A 19,140-nucleotide genomic window follows, 5' to 3' on the forward strand; every position below is an offset into this window, starting at 1 on the left:
GTAAGTTATTTTTTTTTTAATTTATGGGCAAATAATGTTTTAAGTTTTGTAATCTGTGTTTACAACTGAATTGTTGATACCAAGTAGAAATATCGTATGCTTAGTTAAGTGGGTTGCAATATGTGTTATATAATATTTCGTGTAAAAACTGAATTTTTTTTTATCAATTTATCAAAGCATGCACTAATATGTAAGGTTTCATACGTATCACTGTTGTAAGTATTATTTAAACTAGTTTAACGAATTATAATATTGAATTGTGCCTGTTTTACCAACTATCATGTCAGTCATTCTGATGACATTATTAAAACCGACGTTACTATATTTGTGCCTCAGAGGCATAGGACACTACGCCTTATAAAACATATTTTTGATGAGAGCAGCTTAAATATTTTAAACGGTACCTCACTTATTTTCTCAACTATAATAATTATCGTTGATAATATCGTTGATCTTAGTGTTATATGCCACTATAAATGACGACAAAGGGTTGTCGAGTTTATGGTTAAAAGCGAATTTGGCCAACAATTGACATAATTCGTTTTGCCTCCGAGGTATGTATAGGTACATATTTAGTTTTCATTGATGTGATAGGTATGCCTAGGTCTCATGGTGGGGGGCTTGCTCCATTGGTGGACAGAGGGGGTGGGGGTGTACACGGCGGGATGGCAGACGTTGAGTGGGGCCGAAGTTGGGATGGGTTTCCTCAAACGGAACCCATGTCCAGACACTGGTTCTCTGGATATTGTGCCGTGTGAAAGAACCGTCCCAATCTCCTAATAGGGATCAGCTGTCGAGACGTTCAGTGGGGCCGAAGTTGGGATGGGTATTCCTCAACCGGAACCCATGTCCAGACACTGGTTCTCTGGATGTTGTGCCGTGTGAAAGAACCGTCCCAATCTCCTAATAGGGATCAGCTGTCGAGACGTTCAGTGGGGCCGAAGTTGGGATGGGTTTCCTCAACTGGAACCCATGTCCAGACAGTGGTTGGGCCGTGTTAAAGAACCGTCCCAATCTCCTAGTCGGGATCAGCTGTCGGAGGAAGAGGGCTGGACAACACCACGAGTTTAAGGTAAAGTCACCACACGAAATTGAATTTAAATATTCGAGGCCAATCGCATTCATCACAGCTTCGGAGCATATTTTAGAAAACAATATCAAAAAAAGCCAAAACGAAACTATTATAGGTCAAACCAGGAGGTTATGGGTCGCAAGTAGGCTACCTGGGACTCCCAAAAGGGGCCTCGCGGTTCGATGCCAAGTCGCGGCACTCGGGGCCCCTAGTCCCACACTGGCGATGATGAGATCCCTGTCAGTCGGACGAGAGTCTGCTCGGGGTTGCTTCATTAAGCAATTATTCTGAGCCTGTCGGAGGGAGTCGGGTGTTATTGAAGGTTGCCAGTGGAGGATGTTGCAGGGTTCCTGAGCCTGGAAGGCTCGGACGTGACGCCCAACGCCGGGCTGAAGGACCTGGTGGCGGCGCTGCGCTGGGTCAGGAGCAACATCGCCCAGTTCGGCGGCGGCCCGGACCACGTGACGGTGTTCGGCGAGAGCGCCGGCGCGGCGAGCGTGCAGTACCTCGTCGTCTCGCCCATGGCCCGAGGTGAGACCCGGGGCTGCGGTCCCCAGCCAGCCTTTTGAGCCAAAAACCCCAAGTTCCCCGAAGCTCGTGTTTTTTTTCCGTATCTTTAATGCATCTATCCCAGTGGCGGATCCAAGGGGGGGACACCAGGGGCAAGTGCCGCCCCCTCCTCCCCCCCCGAAAAAACCAGTTGTCTTCTACATTAATATTGCCGACAAAAATGATTGTTTCTGAAACGAATAAAATATTTCAATATAATTAATGAATTTCTTGTAAAATCATAAAATCTTGTGTTTGGATGTTATGTGAAGTGTGAGTAGATTAAATACAAATTTAGTAATTTTAAGACTATTTTTTCTCTGGCTATTCTGAAATCCTAGATTGCCCCCTCCGTGGTGAACCTCTGGATCTGCCACTGAGCTATCCTAACCAAATCAACCGCCCGCAACGTTTTAAAGTATTTATAATGTAGCTAACCTAACCTAGTTGACCATTAGTATCCTTTTCTCAACACCGCCATATTTATTTACAATGAACAAAAAAAAACCGAAGCTGCACGATCGAGCGTTTGGCTCTCTCGTCTGTGAAAAGAAGGCTGCCCACGGTCCTCAGCCGTCATATCATCATATAATCTATATACATAGGGTGTCCGTGGAAGAACGCACGTTCGTTTTGGATCAGATAGAGAATAAATTTCTGAGACAGGAAGTCTTTGCCGATTTTTGATCTGATCCATAGGTAATTAGTAATAAATTAAAATAGTTAACCACGAGCGTGCTCTAAGAGAAAGAAGAAGAGTGGGGGGAATTGTGCTTACCGGGAGAGAGAGAGAGAGAAGCTACTACTGCTTACTGTCTATCACGGTGCCCCAAGAGTATAAGGGGGCAAGAAGCTTCACTCTTCTTCTTTCTCTTAGAGCGCGCTCATCATTGGTTAACTATTTTAATTAATTACTAATTACCTATGGGTCAGATCCAAAATTGGCAAAGACTTCCTGTCTCGGAAATTTATTCTCTATCTGATCCAAAAGAACGTGTGGTCTTTCACGGACACCCTGTATAATGGAATTATGTCCTTCAACCAAAATAAAAAGAATCGAAGAGAAAGTAGAGGCTGATAATGTTATACAGAATCGAAAAATTAGGAAAATAAAATTCTTTCTTACATACCTCTCGGGGTTTACATCAAGAGGATAAAAAGTTCAAATAAAGGCCTATAAAGAACAGTGATTGGTGGACCCCAGCCGTTCCCGGGACTAAGAGGGACCCCCGCTTCACTTTCGTACGATAATTTTGCGTGATAACGTCATAAGAAAACATTGATGAAAAAATTGCATACCTTAACCCGTTTGACATTATAGAAGATTTTCTCGCACGGTGGTTGGCCAAGTTCTAGCACGCTCGGCTCAGGCGGAACGTGACAATGAGTCATGCTTTTTTCGTGCGTGCAGCCGGCGTTCATCGTATTTATAAGACGTTATCACGTCAAAAACAAAATCATCAGTATGTGGGGTGTAGTTGGAGTTAAAAACACATATAATGAGATAATGGTTTTAGTAAGATTTTTTTTCCCCGCTGCTGGTTTTTATTTGAAACGCACGTACGTACACAAGAGAGATGACGTGTCGTTGGGGGGTTCCAGGACTGTTCAAGGGCGCCATCATGCAGAGTGGCACCGCCTGCGCCAACTGGGCCTTCAGGGAGCCCAGCTCGGAGGACGCCTTCCGCCTGGGCGAGTCCTTGGGCAAGAGGACGAGCGACCCGCAGGAGCTGGCAGAGTTCCTGCGCGCGCTGCCGGCCTCCGACATCGTCGACAAGGTCCTGGACGACTGGGCCAGCCGCAAGGCAGAGATGAAGCTGGTGAGCTTCCGAGACTGAGACCTAGCTTTTTTTGAAGTAGTTATGGGCCCGTCCGCTAGATGGTAGTCTTTTCATAATGCATTGCTGACATAACTACATTAAATTTATTAGGAGAAGTAACGTATAAGCTATTATCAGGCAAACAAACCAGTGAAAATTCGCTCTATTTTGGTAGCCACTAATTTTGTGGTGTGTAATACAATGAGTTTTTGCACCTCCTACTCCTTTATTTATTAAAAAACAGAATTATGTATTTTCGCATCGATTAAATTAGATTTGCGCCGCCAAGGAGATGACTTAATACAACCAACAAAAACGTATTATGTATGAGAACCTCTATTCCGATTTTTTATTTGCTGGTAGTTATGGGCCCGCCCAACAGATAGCGACACATGTCGCGTGTAACATGGTTTCAGTTTCCACTGTAAGAGTCGCACTTCTTTATTTCCCTCCTTGTTCTGTGGGCCCTGCTCAGTCGGAGCTCTTCCTTGACACGAACTTCCCGACAGGAACGTGGAATGATAATGTTCGCAGGCTTTCCACGGCCATTTTCTGAAGTAGCTTTGGCTTCAAGGGTTGCGGCCGCGTCCTCGGCGAATGATTCACCGACGTGTTTCGGTCGACGTTGCAGTCGCCATCATTAGGGAGCAGTCACCTACTGCATTTTCGACGACTTTGAACATAACATCTTATGGGGAAGATAAATTGAACATAATTTTGGGGGCATTCATCGTTGATTATTTATGCTGGTTGTCATAGAAAAATAACCTCAGGAAAGGACAGTAAAAATGAATACATAAAAACACTAAACAAAACAATATCAGCTGATGTCAAATGTAACACACTTAGACAAAAAAGGAAAATTCAGCCAAGAAAAAATGAAAGTAAGGACGAATACAGAGATGAAATTTAACAGATAATTTACTGTCGTCGGTATGTGTCGTTTGGATTAAATGTTTTTCGGTTTCGCTGTGTATGCCTGTGCGTTACTTTGTTTCCTTTTTATGTCTTATTTTCTGTTCTTGAAACTGTCTCGTCATTATCAGCCTACTATTTTCGTCTGTTCTGTTATTTTTCTGACTTAATTTGTGGTAGCCCCTGTCCCATTCCAACCTTCAGGGGTACAACACAAAGTAACGTTAACTAACAGTCATAATTCAAAATTACTCAACATAAATAAATGTAGCAAACTGCAGAGTAAATATGGGACATGTAACAGAGAGAAAATAAGTGCAACATGACTCATTACTGTATTTAATTGAAATATATTTTAAATACAGCAAAACTTCTGTACAAGAGTGTACTTTGACAAGTAACCTATAATTTTTTTAATAACCTAATAACTAAAGTTTCAAATGTTCTTAGATATCTGTGTGCCACTAAATATACTTTTTTTTACGCCTGTACGATTTGCGTCTCGGGACGACTCGTAAATGAAAAGATTTCAAAAGTGTATCTGGTTGAAACGATTGTGAACTTGCAGGTTTGACACCGACAGGTCCGGGAGGAAAATCCAGTACTGTTCAAAGTTGTATCTGCAATACCGTGGAAAATTATGAAGTTTCCAAAGCTTGATTTCGTAAAAGCATATTTGAGCAGACACTTAGTGTAAAGATCCTGTTACTGCTCCAAGCCCACCTCAGACACACAGCAGTCCGCGGCAGCGATTACGCGACCAGCCAGTTTGTTGCGTGAGACTCACTTACACTGAGCGCGCAATTCCTCATGCTGCTAGCTACAACCTGTGTCGTGGAGGGGGTGTACAAAAAAACGTAACAGCTATTAAGCCCAAAATGTGAGTTCCAAATTAATATGAAAGTTCATGCGAGCTGTTGAAATGCAAAAGTGCCAAAACTGGTATCTAATGTTGATGCACCGGCTCCCAAGTAACATCTTGGGAAAATCTGTCTTTGCAAGGACTCCTGATTGGTTGTCTTGTGGGTTTTGGCTGTGTCAAAGTTAAAGACATTAGGAGACTACTACCCTGACTATGGGTTCTGCAGTGTCAACCGGTACTTCAGTGAACTCTCCACCTTTGACACAGACGAAACCAACCTCAGAAAATGACCAAGAACAGCATTCGATCTTTTTTAACTTGATTGATTCGTCTTCTGCACAGAAATCCATCAACGTGCAGACCATCCCGTTCGTGCCGACAGTTGACTACCCGGTTGGCGTTGGGGACTCCTTGGAGGAAGTCTTTCTCCCCGACAGGCCCGACTCGCTGCTGAAGCAGGGAACGTTCAACAAGGACCTCCCGCAGATCATCGGCATGAACTCGCTGGAGGCAGCTTTCCTCACTAGCGGTACCGTCAAATTAAAAAAAAAACACCTCATCGGCAAACGCCTTTGGCTGGATTAAAACTGGATGTGCCTTCTCAAGGTTTCCATGACATCCAGTATAATCCAGCAATTCGGTACATCCATGAACTTACCTTAAATCAATCTTTCAGAGAATGGTACATCAAATGTAACTCCTAGGGCCATGTATTTTCCGTCAAAAGAGTTAGAGACAAGCTATGTGTTTAAAAAAACACTGCAGAATCATCTGTATTTTGTAATTCGTAGAGTTACTTTTTGACACGTATCTACTGTCGGCACGCCAATCACAGCAGTTTTATGCTGAAGCAAATGCGTCGTGATGGCCCGGCAAAATTAGACAGGGTCTTCTCTTGCATACAGCCACCAGTTACTGCTTAAGAGTGCTTACCTTATTGCAATAATATTAGTTTCAGATTTTTTCACGAAAAATACCTTCCCCTAGTTGTAACGAATTTCTGGATTACCGAGTTCTGCTTTGTAGAAGTAAAACTTTGTTCACAATAACACGATAATTAGACGATTCAATGGAAATCAACATGACTTATTTGGCACTTCCACTGAGTGAAATTAAAAACATGATTTCGAAACCCAGGATTGGTGTTAGCAGAAGGAAAAAATAAACGTCCGTGGGTCACGATGTAGATATTCTGCTGTGACTCCATGAGATGATGATGCAGCATTGACGAAACGAAAACTTGTGTGAAAATGGGAGCTACAAGAGAAAACCCATCTGCTTACGGTAACGAAATATCTGGGTGTGTCCCACCTGTAGTTGAACTCAAATAACCTTGGTGGTAGTCGAGTGATCAGGCCACTCAACTACAGTGGCAACTATTATTTAAGACGAAAGCATGCAATTAATATAGGCTAACACATAAAAATTGGAGAAGAATTTTATTTTGGGAAATGTGACATCCCATTATTTGCCAGAGGGTTGATTTAGGCATCGGGATTAATTCTTTCGAATGAGGAATCAACATTTTCTGCCTTCATCTCGCTCGGTTGCTCTTCGTGAACTTTTTTGTTGATGTACACTGCATCGTTTTACCGTAGCAGAGGTTAAGTTTTTTTTGCCATTATTTACAAGACAAATTTAGCAAAGTGACATGTGATGACACTGGTTCCAGAAGACCTAGGTTAGAATTTCAGTTCAGGCATAGCGATTCTGGTTTCCCACTGTTTCCCGAAACCACTTCGAGTCAAATGCTGGGGTGGTTCCTCACTATAGACCATGATCGATCCCTTCCCTAATGTCGCTGTTACACGTAGACAAGACATCGAACACAGGCAGCTGTATTTAATCATCCGCAGTGCCAGGCATGGAAGAGTGGCCGCTCCTGGAGGCAAACTGGGAGTCCTTCGTGCCTGAGGACATGGGTCTGCGGGCAGGATCGCCGGCCTCAAAACTCGTGGCGGCCAGGGTCCGGGAGTTCTACTTCCACAACGAGACCCTCAGCGACCTCTCCGCCATGGCTTACCTTGAGGTAAGTGGATGGTCGAGAGAGACTTCCTAAAGAGGAGCTGGCTGAAGGAATCATATACATGGAGGTGAGGAGTGATTGAATGCTATCATTAACATGTTCATAACTGAAGTTAAAATGAGAATGACTTTGCATCCCAGTTTCCCATACAGATAGCAACACCTTTCTTTAATGAAATTTAACACTTGTGTGTTGCTAACATCTTTGTTTAACAATATTAACTTTTTTTTACATATATTCTTAGCACGTTTTGTTTTGTATACTTATTACTATCCAGAGTTACTTCAATTTTATAACAGACACTTCCTCCATGTACTGATTAATACATGGTCTCACACCCTCCTTTTTTTCTCTCTCTTTTAATAGCAAATTAAAGTAGAAAAAATTGGTAAAACTTCAAGCCAACAGATCGCATTTGTTACACTTGATGCTCTTTGACGATTCCGTAGGGTTTAACTGGGCAGTTTCCTTTGATGTTGGTAGAGACGAGGCACGCTGTAGAAGTTGAGTAAACTGTTTGCATTAATTATATCGTGTAATTTGTTTGATCATGTGCAGTGCTGCATAAATTGAGCGCAGTGAGGTTGCTGGTTTAAAATAGGCTACGTGCGAGCAACAGAGATCTCATATATTCACGACTCCAGAAGTTCGTAAATTTGCGCAGCCTAACTGAAGTCCAGAATTTTCGAAGATTATTACATATTATGCTACTGTATGGGGTGTGATTTTAAGAAGAGTGGTAATAAATGTAGTGTGACTATTCAGAATCAATGGCAGAAGAAATCTTGCACTCATGGGTCACGACATGGTTCCTTGTGCTGTGGCTCAGTGAGATGATGATGGGTAATTGATGGCATGAATGGATGGAACAATGTTAGTTCTACTTTAGCATCCACTACCTCTCGCAGGAACATCCCCCACATTTACCACTTACGAAAAAAAAAAAAGTGGTGTTTACTGGGAATCAACCCTGAATTTCTTTCATGGGAGATGTGTGATCTGACTTCAATTTTTAATAAAAAACATTTAACTCACTGGTAATTTTCCCTACTAATTTTAATTTCTTTTAGTTTAAGAGTTGTATTGACATTGACACATTCCCAGAAGTTGAATCCAGAATTCCTTTACACCGAAGCTACTATGTATCCAACTTCACTACGGATGTCGGCTTCCACTCTAGCTCCTTTGCATAGTTTTGGTGTACTGCATTCTTGGATTTCATTTTATGGGAGAAACTCTAATTGCTGAGACTAACACCTAGTTTTTGAAGTAGTTTTGGGCCCACCCGCTATATAGTAGCTTTAATAGAATATTTCTAACATACCTACACTGATTGTGAAACATAATGTATCAGCTATTATCAAACAAACAAACCAGCAAAAATTAATTCACTTTATTTTAGTAGCCACATATTTTGTGGTGTACTATACCAGAAATATTTCAGCCCCTACTAATTGATGTGGAACAAGCCTTTTTATTACAAAACTATGTAAATCTTCTTTTGTACTGTTATTCTAGTTGTCAAGTAGTTACATTATCATTATCAAGCTAACACTTGGGATTTAAAAATCCCACACAGTTTTCTTTTTCTTTTTTTGGCTAGTACTTATGGGTCCACTACCCAGCATATAGCCTCACGTGTTGTGCAAAACATGGTCTCAGTTTCCATTGTAAGAGTCGCACTTCTAAATCTCCCTCCTTGTTGTATTAATTTCATTCCCTTTTTATTTTGTTAGACGAGGTTGAAGCGCGGGGGTTGGTGCAGTCACCTCGAACGGACCGTGCCTAATGTTGATGCGTTGTGCGCAGTGTTCGTCCGACGCCGACTGGACACGACGCACCAGTGAGTGCACAAAGTACGTCGCGCAGCATACACCCGATCGCCTTTGGGTGTACTACTTCACGTACCAAGGGAGCAACTCTATCACCTGCAACACACAGGACTGCACCCACATCTCAGGTCAGCAAACAAGAAAATATTTGTTGTTATTATTATGATTTACGTCTCGTGGGCGGTATGGACTTAACGTATGATATTAATCGAAACCCTTCCTCAACTCGTGAGTCAATATATATATACACCTGTGTGTGTGTGTGTCAGCTGTGTCTCGGGCTGATTGCTCCTTATGGTAACTTTCATTCACACAGCCTGATGCAGAAACTTCCCTGGTTGCACAAAAGCTTCCAGGACACATTTGTTTTCCTGCTACGTCGCTGTGGGTCCTCAGATTATCGTGGTCATGTTAACAATAGACTAATCTTGTTTGTTCTCAAATCACTCTTGTTATCTGCCCTGTACTAACAGACTGTTTTATTTGCGATTTCCGGCGTGGGGCCATAGCTGATCTGAATCACAGACCTTACTTTTCCAGTGTTACCATAAAATAGATATTTAATTTGTTCATTACCACACATGACTGACTGTTGCGGTGCGCCGTTGGATCTGGGACACGTCTGTGTGTTTGACGGGAAGCCTTCTTTTCACATATGAGAGAGAGCCAAACGCCCGATCGTGCATCTTCGGGGTTTTCTTTTATGTTCATTGTAAACAAATATGGCGGTGTTGATAAAAGGATACTAATGTTCAATTAGGTTAGGTTAGCTACATTATAAATACTTTAAAACATTTTGGACGGTTGATTTTGTTAGGATAGCTACATTGAAGATACGGGGGAAAAAAAGCGAACTTCGGGTTTCGGCTCTCTCGTCTGTGAAAAGAAGGCTTCCCATTCAAATGACCAGAGACAATATTTATATGCTAAGTGTTTTTTCAAGAGGTTCTTCATTAAAAACAACACATACAAAAAAAAAAGCATGAACTTCGGGTTTCGGCTCCCCTCTCCCGTCTGTGGAAAGAAGGCTTCCCGTGTTTGGCGGCGGATGGACCAGGAGCTCGGACAGACCACTCGAGGAGGGACCTGGGGGATCATGTCTGTGCGCAGGCGCGGCGCACTTCGACGAGGTGCTCCTGCTGTTCCCCGACAACCCCCTGGGCGGGCCGCTCTCCCCGGAGGACCGCGCGGTTCAAGGACCCATGCTGGACGCCTGGACGAGCTTCGCCAGGACCGGGTGCGTGTCCTGGGGCAGAAACTCTTTAATTACCGGGACTGAGACCGAGTTGTTTTTTTTTTTTGAAGTAGTTACGGGCCCGTCCGCCAGATGGTAGTTTTCATAATATATTGCTGACATAACTACATTGAATTTGTTAGGAGAAGTAATGCATAAGCTATTATCAGGCAAACAAACCAGTGGAAAATTCACTCTATTTAGGTAGCCACTAATTTTGTGGTGTGTAATGCGACGAGTTTTTGCACCTCCTACTCCTTTATTTATTACAAAACAGCATTAAGTATTTTCGCATCGATTAAATTAGTTTTGCGCCGCCAAGGAGATGACCAAAAAAAAAACGTATTAACAAAAAAAAATTTGTATGAGAACCTCTATTCCGATTTTTTATTTGCTGGTAGTTATGGGCCCACCCAACAGGTAGCGACACATGTCACGTGAAACATGGTTTCAGTTTCCACTGTAAGAGTCGCACTTCTTTATTTCCCTCCTTGTTCTGGCAGAGATTGGACAGGCCTCCACCCAACCACGACATCACCGGGGTGTTTTGAGGGGGGTCCCAGCCAGTGGCGGATCCAGAGGTTCAACTCGGAGGGGGGGGGGGGGCACTCTAGGATTTCAGAATAGCCAGAGAAAAAAAAATGTCTTAAAATTACCAAATTTGTATTTAATCTACTCGCACTACGCATAACATCCAACCCACCAGATTTTATGATTCTACAAGAAATTCATTAAATATATTAAACTATTTTATTTGTTTCAGAAACAACCATTTTTGTCGGCAATATTAATGTAGCAGACAACTAGTTTTTCGGTTGGGGGGGGGGGGCACTTTCCCCTTGTGCCCCCCCCCCCCCCTTGGATCCGCCACTGGTCCCAGCGTGATGTGGGAGATCGGGGAAGGCGCCAGAAGTACTGATAAAAGTCTAAGGGCTCAGGACAAAGCCAACTGTCTGGTTATCTGAGTGTGGTACAGGGGCTGAGGTGGTGAATATGCTGGGTTGGTGGCCCCAGCCGCTGGTCATTGCCGAAGCCCTAACACCCTCCTGATCCAACAAAAGGGAGCGATCCCTAACAGTTCTGTTTTAAATAATAAGCTCTGGAATTAATCTAAAATGAACAGGAATGTCACTCCCACCCTACCCTGATAGGGCGCATGCGTGGGAGGGGACCGTGAGAATGCCGGCCGTAGGTGGGAACAATCTGACGTCACCCCGACAAAATACGCGCTCCCACGACTCGCAAGAAGTAGATTCCATCTCTATTTTTTGTCATGTTCGTGCCGTCCGACAGAGAGCAAACCTTACAGAACTAAACTTTAAAAAAAATTATTTACCTACTTGGTAAATCTTTATGCTGAAAAAAAAAATATATTTATTTTTTTACTTTTTGGGTACATCTTAATATTTGTAGCTTTCCTTTATCTTTTTTGCGTAAACGGATATACTTCGTGTTTATGGTTAATGTTGTGAAAATTTTAAGTTAAGACTGGACGAGAGATCGCGAATAACAGCCAAAAAAAGAAGAGAAAGATTGGGCTGAGATAGCATGTTCGTTTTCTCTTCTACACTGTTTTTTTTTTAACGTGACAACGTCTAATAAATCGATGAAAGCCGGCTGCACGCACGAAAAAGGATGACTCATTGTACGCATCTATCTCTCTTCCACTCGATTGGAACAACCATCGATTTGACGTTTCCGAGGCACATTAAACTTGAAACACTGCAAATAAAAGTAAATTTATCAATTAAATTGTAGATTACATTTCACTCCTTCTTTGTATCCATACAAAATAGTAATAATTCAATAAAAATTATTCAATTTTATTCATAAAAGTATGCATTCATTTCATCAATGTTTTGTTATGACGTTGTCACGTTAAACTATCGTCCGTGAACCGACTTTACAGACAACCAATTTTTTTTTTTAGCGCTTTCTTTACTGTATTCCTACTTGGCTTGGAACGATTTTCCGACAGCCAAATCGTAAATCGTGGGGTCAGTGTTGTTTGTGGTATTGTGACCCTACGCTATTAAATCTGTCGTGCTGGAACACTGTGGCATCGTGACTCCAGCTTAATACTATCGACAAGCCACGGGCGCTCTCTACAACCAGAGCGTCATTTTACAAGCTCCTTAGTTGCGAGGCAACGCCCATCAGTGACCGTGCCTTAGCAAATAATATCTATATTCCGTAATGAGCAATGAAATTAAGTGCAAAAACTTTTCTTATAGTTGTGGCTAAAAAAAAACATTGTATACCTGAAATATAGTTTTCTGAAGCTTGGAACAAATTTTGTTGAAAAATTCAAGTAGATGGTAATTTTAATCAATAGTGGATTGATATATGAACAGACATGGCACAATGTTAAGAAACTCGAGTCCAGACTGTTTGGCGTCATGTCACAGTCAGGCCATCCCGTTTACCCCCCCCCCCCCCTCACCATTTGTTTTTCCGAAATTTATTCCAGGCAAATGATGGGATTATTTCCTAACATAGGTCATGGGCAATAACTTTCCCGATATTGCTGTTCATTGCCGTTTCTAATGACCTCGCTATCGATTACAATTACAAACTCAAATATAAGTATCAACAAATTCGTAAAATCATTTAATATAATTCTGTGCCACGGAGCTTAAAGACACGAATGTGTGTAAAAAAAATTTGATTTTTTTTTTTCAAGGTATAAAATTTTTTGAGTCATGTACAATTGTACCTCCGAACGAAGATCTTAACATGTGGATGCTGAAAGTAACTGGACGTGGTGATCTGTACCACTGTACAGAATTTTTGACATTCACGGGGAAAATTCTTAACGGGTTGCAGGAAAAAAAAAAAAAGTGGTCTGTAAAGTAGGTTTATGGATGATAGTTTAACGTGACAACTTCATAACAAAACATTGATGAAATGATTGTATAATTTTATGAATAAAATTGAATCACTTTTATTGAATTATCATTATTTTGTATGGATACAAAGGAGGAGTGAAATGAAATATACAATTTAATTGATAATTTTACTTTTATTTGCACTCATTAATTCAAATATTTTTATTACTTTAACGAACAGATTATTATAACTACAACTTTTATACATGTTTGCTATATAACTTCTTCCAATCTGTGTTATTCTGTTGAGGATAGGACGATGATAGGAAAAGTAGGAAACGAATGGAGTGTTTCAAGTTTAATGTGCCTCGAAAAAGTCAAATCTATGGTAGTTCCAATCGAGTGGAAGAGAGATAGATGCGAAGCAAGCGTACAATGAGCGTAACGGGACAATGTGCGTAACAGGACAATGAGTCATCCTTTTTCGTGCGTGCAGCCTGCGTTCATCGATTTATTAGAAGTTGTCACGTCAAAAAAAAAAATTCTTTAAATCAATGTATGTTCGGAATCAGAACCCTGAAATATTACTCTCGCGGAAAGTAGTACGCAAGTTTGAATTGGGCGGGCTACGAAGGGCTACTCCACTTGCTGGGATGGCGCGCGATCGTAGAGCTGCGGAGTTGAAACTCCACGCGGGAAGCAGAAGACGGGCCAGGTCAGTCAAATGCTCCAGCAACCAGCAGTCTGGCGTGTACAGCACAGCTCACTGAAATCCTTTTCACAGACGAGAGAGCCAAACGCTCGATCGTGCATCTTTTTTTTTTTTTTTTTTTCGTTTTAAATAAATACGGTGGTGTTGATAAAAGGATACTAATGGTCAATTAGGTTAGGTTAGCTACATTATAAATACTTTAAAACATTTTGGACGGTTGATTTGGTTAGGATAGCTACATTAAAGATACTGAAAAAAAACATAAACTTCGGGGAACTTCGGGTTTTGGCTCTCTCGTCTGTGAAAAGAAGGCTTCCCCACACCACACAGTGGATGGTTGGTGCATAGTACAAGGAGGGAGATATAAAATAATTGCGACTCTCGCAGTGGAAACTGAAATAATGTTTTGCGCGACATGCGAACGCTATCTGTTGGGTGGGCCCACAACTACTAGCCTAAAAAAAAAGAAACAACTCGGACGGGAAGTTAAAATTTAAAGTGTTTTAAGTTTATAATGTTAATTTAACTACTTGACGTACTGCTTATTGACGCATAATGCTGATTTGCAATAATAATAATAAAAAAGCATGTTCTATATAAATTAGTAGGAGATGCAAAAAAAAATGTTGATGTGCCACACCACAAAATATGTGACTACCAAAATAAAGTGAGTTATTTTTCACTGGTGTGTTTTTGCCTGGCAGTAGCTTATGCATTACTTCCCACAGTCAATATAGCTATGTTAGCGATATATATTATTAAAGCTACTGTCTAGTGGGAGGGCCCGAAACGTCTTCAAAAAACTGTATGTCTCAGTCTCGGAAATTGAAGTCTCTTCCCCGTGGTTTAGTGTATGTATGTGTACATATGGTATATTTACACGTTTGGCTTTGGCAGTTAACGCAGTGTTTACTGTTGGTGAGTAAGAGGCTGCGATTGTAGATCTGACAAACAACAGTAGCACAGCAGGCTTATCTTTCGCAGAGACGGCCGATATCTTAATTGTGTACAACCAAGGGGGGGAAAACATCGCAAACGGAGCAGAGGGCATTTACGATAGACATGTGTCGAATAGGAAGAACTTTTATACGGCACAACCAGTGACTGCTTGAAACTAATAGTTTCTTACCACGGGGGAGAAACTTTAATTGCCGAGACTGAGACCCAGTTTTTTGGAGTAGTTTCGGGCCCACTCGCTTGACAGTAGCTTGCATAATATATTGCTAACATAGCTATAATTATTATGAGAAGTAATGCATCAGCTATTATCAGGCAAAAAAAAAGGGGGGGGGGTTGTCTGTAAAGTCGATTTACGGACGATAATTTTACATGATAACGTCATAAGAAAACATTGATGAAAAATTGCATACTTTTTAATTTTCAAATATTATTTACAGTTTTTTTGCAAATTTAATTTAAATAATTTGTTTAAATATATAATCACGAACAATTAGTTAAAAAGCACGCCTTAACCTGTTTGATATTATAGAAGGTTTTTTTGCACGGTGGTTGGCAGGTTATTGCACGCTCGGCTCAGGCGGAACGTGACAATGAGTCAAGCTTTTTCGTGCGTGCAGCCGGCGTTCATCTATTTGTTAGACGTTATCACGTCACAAAATAGTGAAAAATTTGTTTTGGTAGCCACATATTTTGTGGTGTGTCATAACAAAAATATTGAATTTCCTACTAATTTTTATATTAAAGGCTTTCACGCAAAAAAAGATTTCAGTTTCCACTGTAAGAGTCGCATTTCTGTCTCCATCATTGTTCTATGGCACAAACTGCGCATTGCTAACTCTAAAGCCGTGGCCACACAGAAAGCTACGCTATGTTCGCAATGTTCGCGATGTTCGCTGCGCCAAGTGGCCACACAGGATAGTCTAGTTCGCGATGTTTGAGAGACGTATGCCGTGGGATTCGAGTGATGATAATATTCAGCTGTCTCTGACAGTATGTGAACGTAAAAAAAAGAAATGGGTTCATGATTCTAATATAAAAATAAGTGAATTTAATGAAGCAGTTGCGTGAGTACGAAACTTAATTTGTGGATTATTTCAGAATAAATATAACTCAGTTTGAAAGCATCCACTTGAAATCAAATCTCAGACAATATTTCGTCCCCCGCAAAAAAAAAAAAAAAAATAGAACAAAGAGAGATAAATGAACGAAAGATTAAGACATAGAATGCGCGCACGCGCTTGTTTCAGAAATATATATATGGGTAGGTACCCTATCTTAGGTAGTCAGCTGTGAGTGCCTTGAATTTTTATGTTTTGCTACCAGCGCGCTCGCGTTTTTTCCTTGTTCGACCAGCAGCGCAGAGAGCACTGTTGATACAGTCCCTGCATTTCCCGCGTAGATAGAGCTACCTGTTATGATTTTCATATTTCGTTCAGATATGTGGTGTGTTCAAAATGGCAGGATTGTTTGAAGAAACAGTAAAACGCACAGTTTTTTTTCCTTCATGGTGTGAGATTCCAACAGTACGTAATAAATTTAGAAAATTTGTCTTCTCTCTCTCTGCCGTTTTAACCCCCTACGATGTACTCACGAGTCGAGGTGTGATATGTCAAAGAGCTTTCGTGGGTTTTTGATGTGGAACGTTGGCACGCCTGCAGGCGGCCCGACCCGGGCGCCGGCGTGACGTGGACCCCGGTGGAGAGCCCCGCCGTCCTGTCGCACCTGGTGTTCGACGGCCAGCCGAGGATGGACCCGGGGGACCTGCGGGCCAACTACACCAGCTTCTGGGCGGAGGTCGGCGCCGAGGTCGCCCGCCTCGGCCAGTGAACGCCGCGGGGACAGCCGGACAACCACAAATACAACCGCAAACCACAACCACAAACCACAACCGCAAACCACAACCACGCAGAACAAGGCAACACGCTCCAAGACACCCCCGCGCCACCCATTTCATTATTATTATTTTTTAAATGTTCGTCTAGCTTTCCGTGGAAAATGATTTACGTTAAATTTGTTTCCACCATTTTTTTTTTTGCTACATTAAAAAAATTTGTAATCCAGTTTCCGCGATTTCGTTTAATAAAAAGAAAAACTTTCAAATAATTCACTGCCTCACATAATGACGTAATTTTTCACCTGTAAAACTTGGCTGTTAATGATTCATGAGGAAAAGGATGTCAAAATTTTCTTAAGGAAAAATCATCATCGAAAATTAAAAACGTTGTTTTTAAGAGTTTTTTTTTTTTTTTTTTTTTTTTTTTTTACAATTTTACGGGGGAGTTTCCTCCCCACTAACTCCATTATTATCTGGGGTAGGGGGAATATTCCATGCCCCCCCCCCCCCCTTTAATATTAGGGCCTCGCTACGTGAAAGGCCGCCGCAGATACAGAATGACTTAAAATTCCCTTAGGCGGACTTATAAAACAGTACCTGGCATTGTTCCTCACATCTGGCTGAGGCCCGCGAACCGTTTCGGCATGCTTTTTTTTTATTTTTGCAGCCATCTTTGACGGCCTGGCATTCTGGTTTTCTTTTTTTTTTTCGGTCGGCCTTGAAGCTGACTGCATTAAGGCATGCCGGAAATTCAAGATCGCCGTCTATTCCCTCATGCGCGACCTCCACTCACAAGGCAGGATGCAGTTTATGACTCAGACCACCTAGTCTTATTATACGTGAAGGGTTTTTTTTTTTTAGAACATGCGGTCACAAACGAGAAAGAAAAAGAAGGAACGCTACAAAGAAATTTTTATTTTTGCGTGGGAGAGGAACTCTAATTGGCGAGACTGAGACCTAGGTTTTTTGAAGTAGTTTTGGGCCCACCCGCTAGATAGTAACTTTCATAGTAGATTGCTAACATAGCTATATTGATTGTGAGTAGTAAACCATTTGCTAATATCAGTCTAAAAATAAATAGTGAAAATTAATTAATTGAAATTTCGGTACCCAATTATTTTGTGGTGTGGCATAACAGAAAATTTTTTGAATGTCTTACTTATTTATACAGTAAATGCTTTGTTTATTACATAGTGGCATTAAGTGTTTTTTGCACATGTTAAAACTCTTCTGCTAAGCACTTAGACGTCAAATAGTTAAATTTAAAAAAAAAAAGTACAATTTTGTTTTTGAACGTCCAGCCCGAGTGTTTTTTAGTTGGTATTTATTGGCCCACCCGACAGATAGCGTAACATTGTAGCGCAAAACATGGTTTCAGTTTCCACTGTGAGAGTTGCACTTCTTATACCTCGCTTGTTCTATGGGAGCGAGTTGGGACTTGTTGCAGCAATCATTCGAAGCGGAAGTGTTCTGGGTTCGAGTCCCGGGTAAGGCATGGGTGTAAAATTTACATGATGGTCATTGATTGCTGATGATGTTTGCGCTACGATACGTTGACCCAAATTGCTTACTTAGGTTTGCTTGATTCGCTATGATATGATTCCGATTTGCATTACGACGCATTACCCTATGGCTGATGGTGTAACCGCTGAAGGCCACCCTAACAAATAATAAAAAGCGGAAGCGTTGTTTATGTATCTCGGACTTCGTATCGACAGCTCTGTCCATATCGGAAGGCACCCAGTCATCAGAGGTTACAGAGGTTATCGTTTATGACTGCGTGTTGCATCGTAAAAAAAAATAATCTTTTCTGCATACCTGACATACACTTTAAGTATATGTATAATGAGATTGGAATCATCATGAATAAATCAAATGTAGTTACTATTTTACGATTTGCCGTAAAGTCTGACTTTGTTGTCACCTCTGGCCATCACATTTAACAAAAAAATATGTTCAGAAATAACACAGTACTTAAAAAAACAATAAATTATTCAAACATTATGACCCTAACAATTGTTATGCAAACTATTTTCTCATTTTATATTTAAAAGTGTTGCACCCAAAACAAAAATCATCAGTATGTGGAGTGAAGTTGGAGTTGAAAACGCATATCATTAGATACTTGTAATACATTGTTTTAGTAAGATTTTTCTCCTTGCTGGTGTTATTTAAAACTTGCCTTTTTTCTTTGTCTAGTGCTGTCAGATATAAGTATCCACGATGTTTGCTGCAAATCTACTCTACATGTCTCGATTGTACGCAAATACAGAAACAAATAAACATTGAAGGGAATTGTCTGTAACTGCTTCACCACACACATGCTGTCATATCCGACTTTGTCGGGCTACATTCCAAATTACGTAGTGTGTTTGTTTTGCATCATGTACGGTGCGAGAGGACCTAAAACAAAAACACAGAAAAGTTTTTGTAATGTTAAAAATTTTAATTTATAGCTAATTGTGAAAATAATATATAGCAGACATATTTATTTAA

At 41.1% G+C, this 19,140-nt stretch overlaps 1 protein-coding gene across 3 annotated transcripts in view; it reads left to right on the plus strand.

Annotated features, from left to right (window-relative positions):
- The window catches only part of LOC134539194 (esterase E4-like), a 333,286-nt gene extending 314,347 nt beyond the window's left edge, over positions 1–18,939 (plus strand). For all 3 annotated transcript variants that reach the window (XM_063380966.1, XM_063380967.1, XM_063380965.1), the window contains 7 exons: positions 1,418–1,603; positions 3,224–3,441; positions 5,561–5,747; positions 7,075–7,247; positions 9,054–9,204; positions 10,187–10,313; positions 16,469–18,939. In XM_063380966.1, coding sequence (XP_063237036.1) covers positions 1,418–1,603; positions 3,224–3,441; positions 5,561–5,747; positions 7,075–7,247; positions 9,054–9,204; positions 10,187–10,313; positions 16,469–16,637 — 1,211 coding nt within the window. In that variant the 3' untranslated portion in view covers positions 16,638–18,939. The remainder of the gene's footprint in view (positions 1–1,417; positions 1,604–3,223; positions 3,442–5,560; positions 5,748–7,074; positions 7,248–9,053; positions 9,205–10,186; positions 10,314–16,468) is intronic.
- The last annotated feature ends 201 nt before the right edge of the window (positions 18,940–19,140 follow it).

The sequence above is a fragment of the Bacillus rossius genome, chromosome 15 (genome assembly GCF_032445375.1).
Source record: "Bacillus rossius redtenbacheri isolate Brsri chromosome 15, Brsri_v3, whole genome shotgun sequence".
Lineage (NCBI taxonomy): Eukaryota > Metazoa > Arthropoda > Insecta > Phasmatodea > Bacillidae > Bacillus > Bacillus rossius.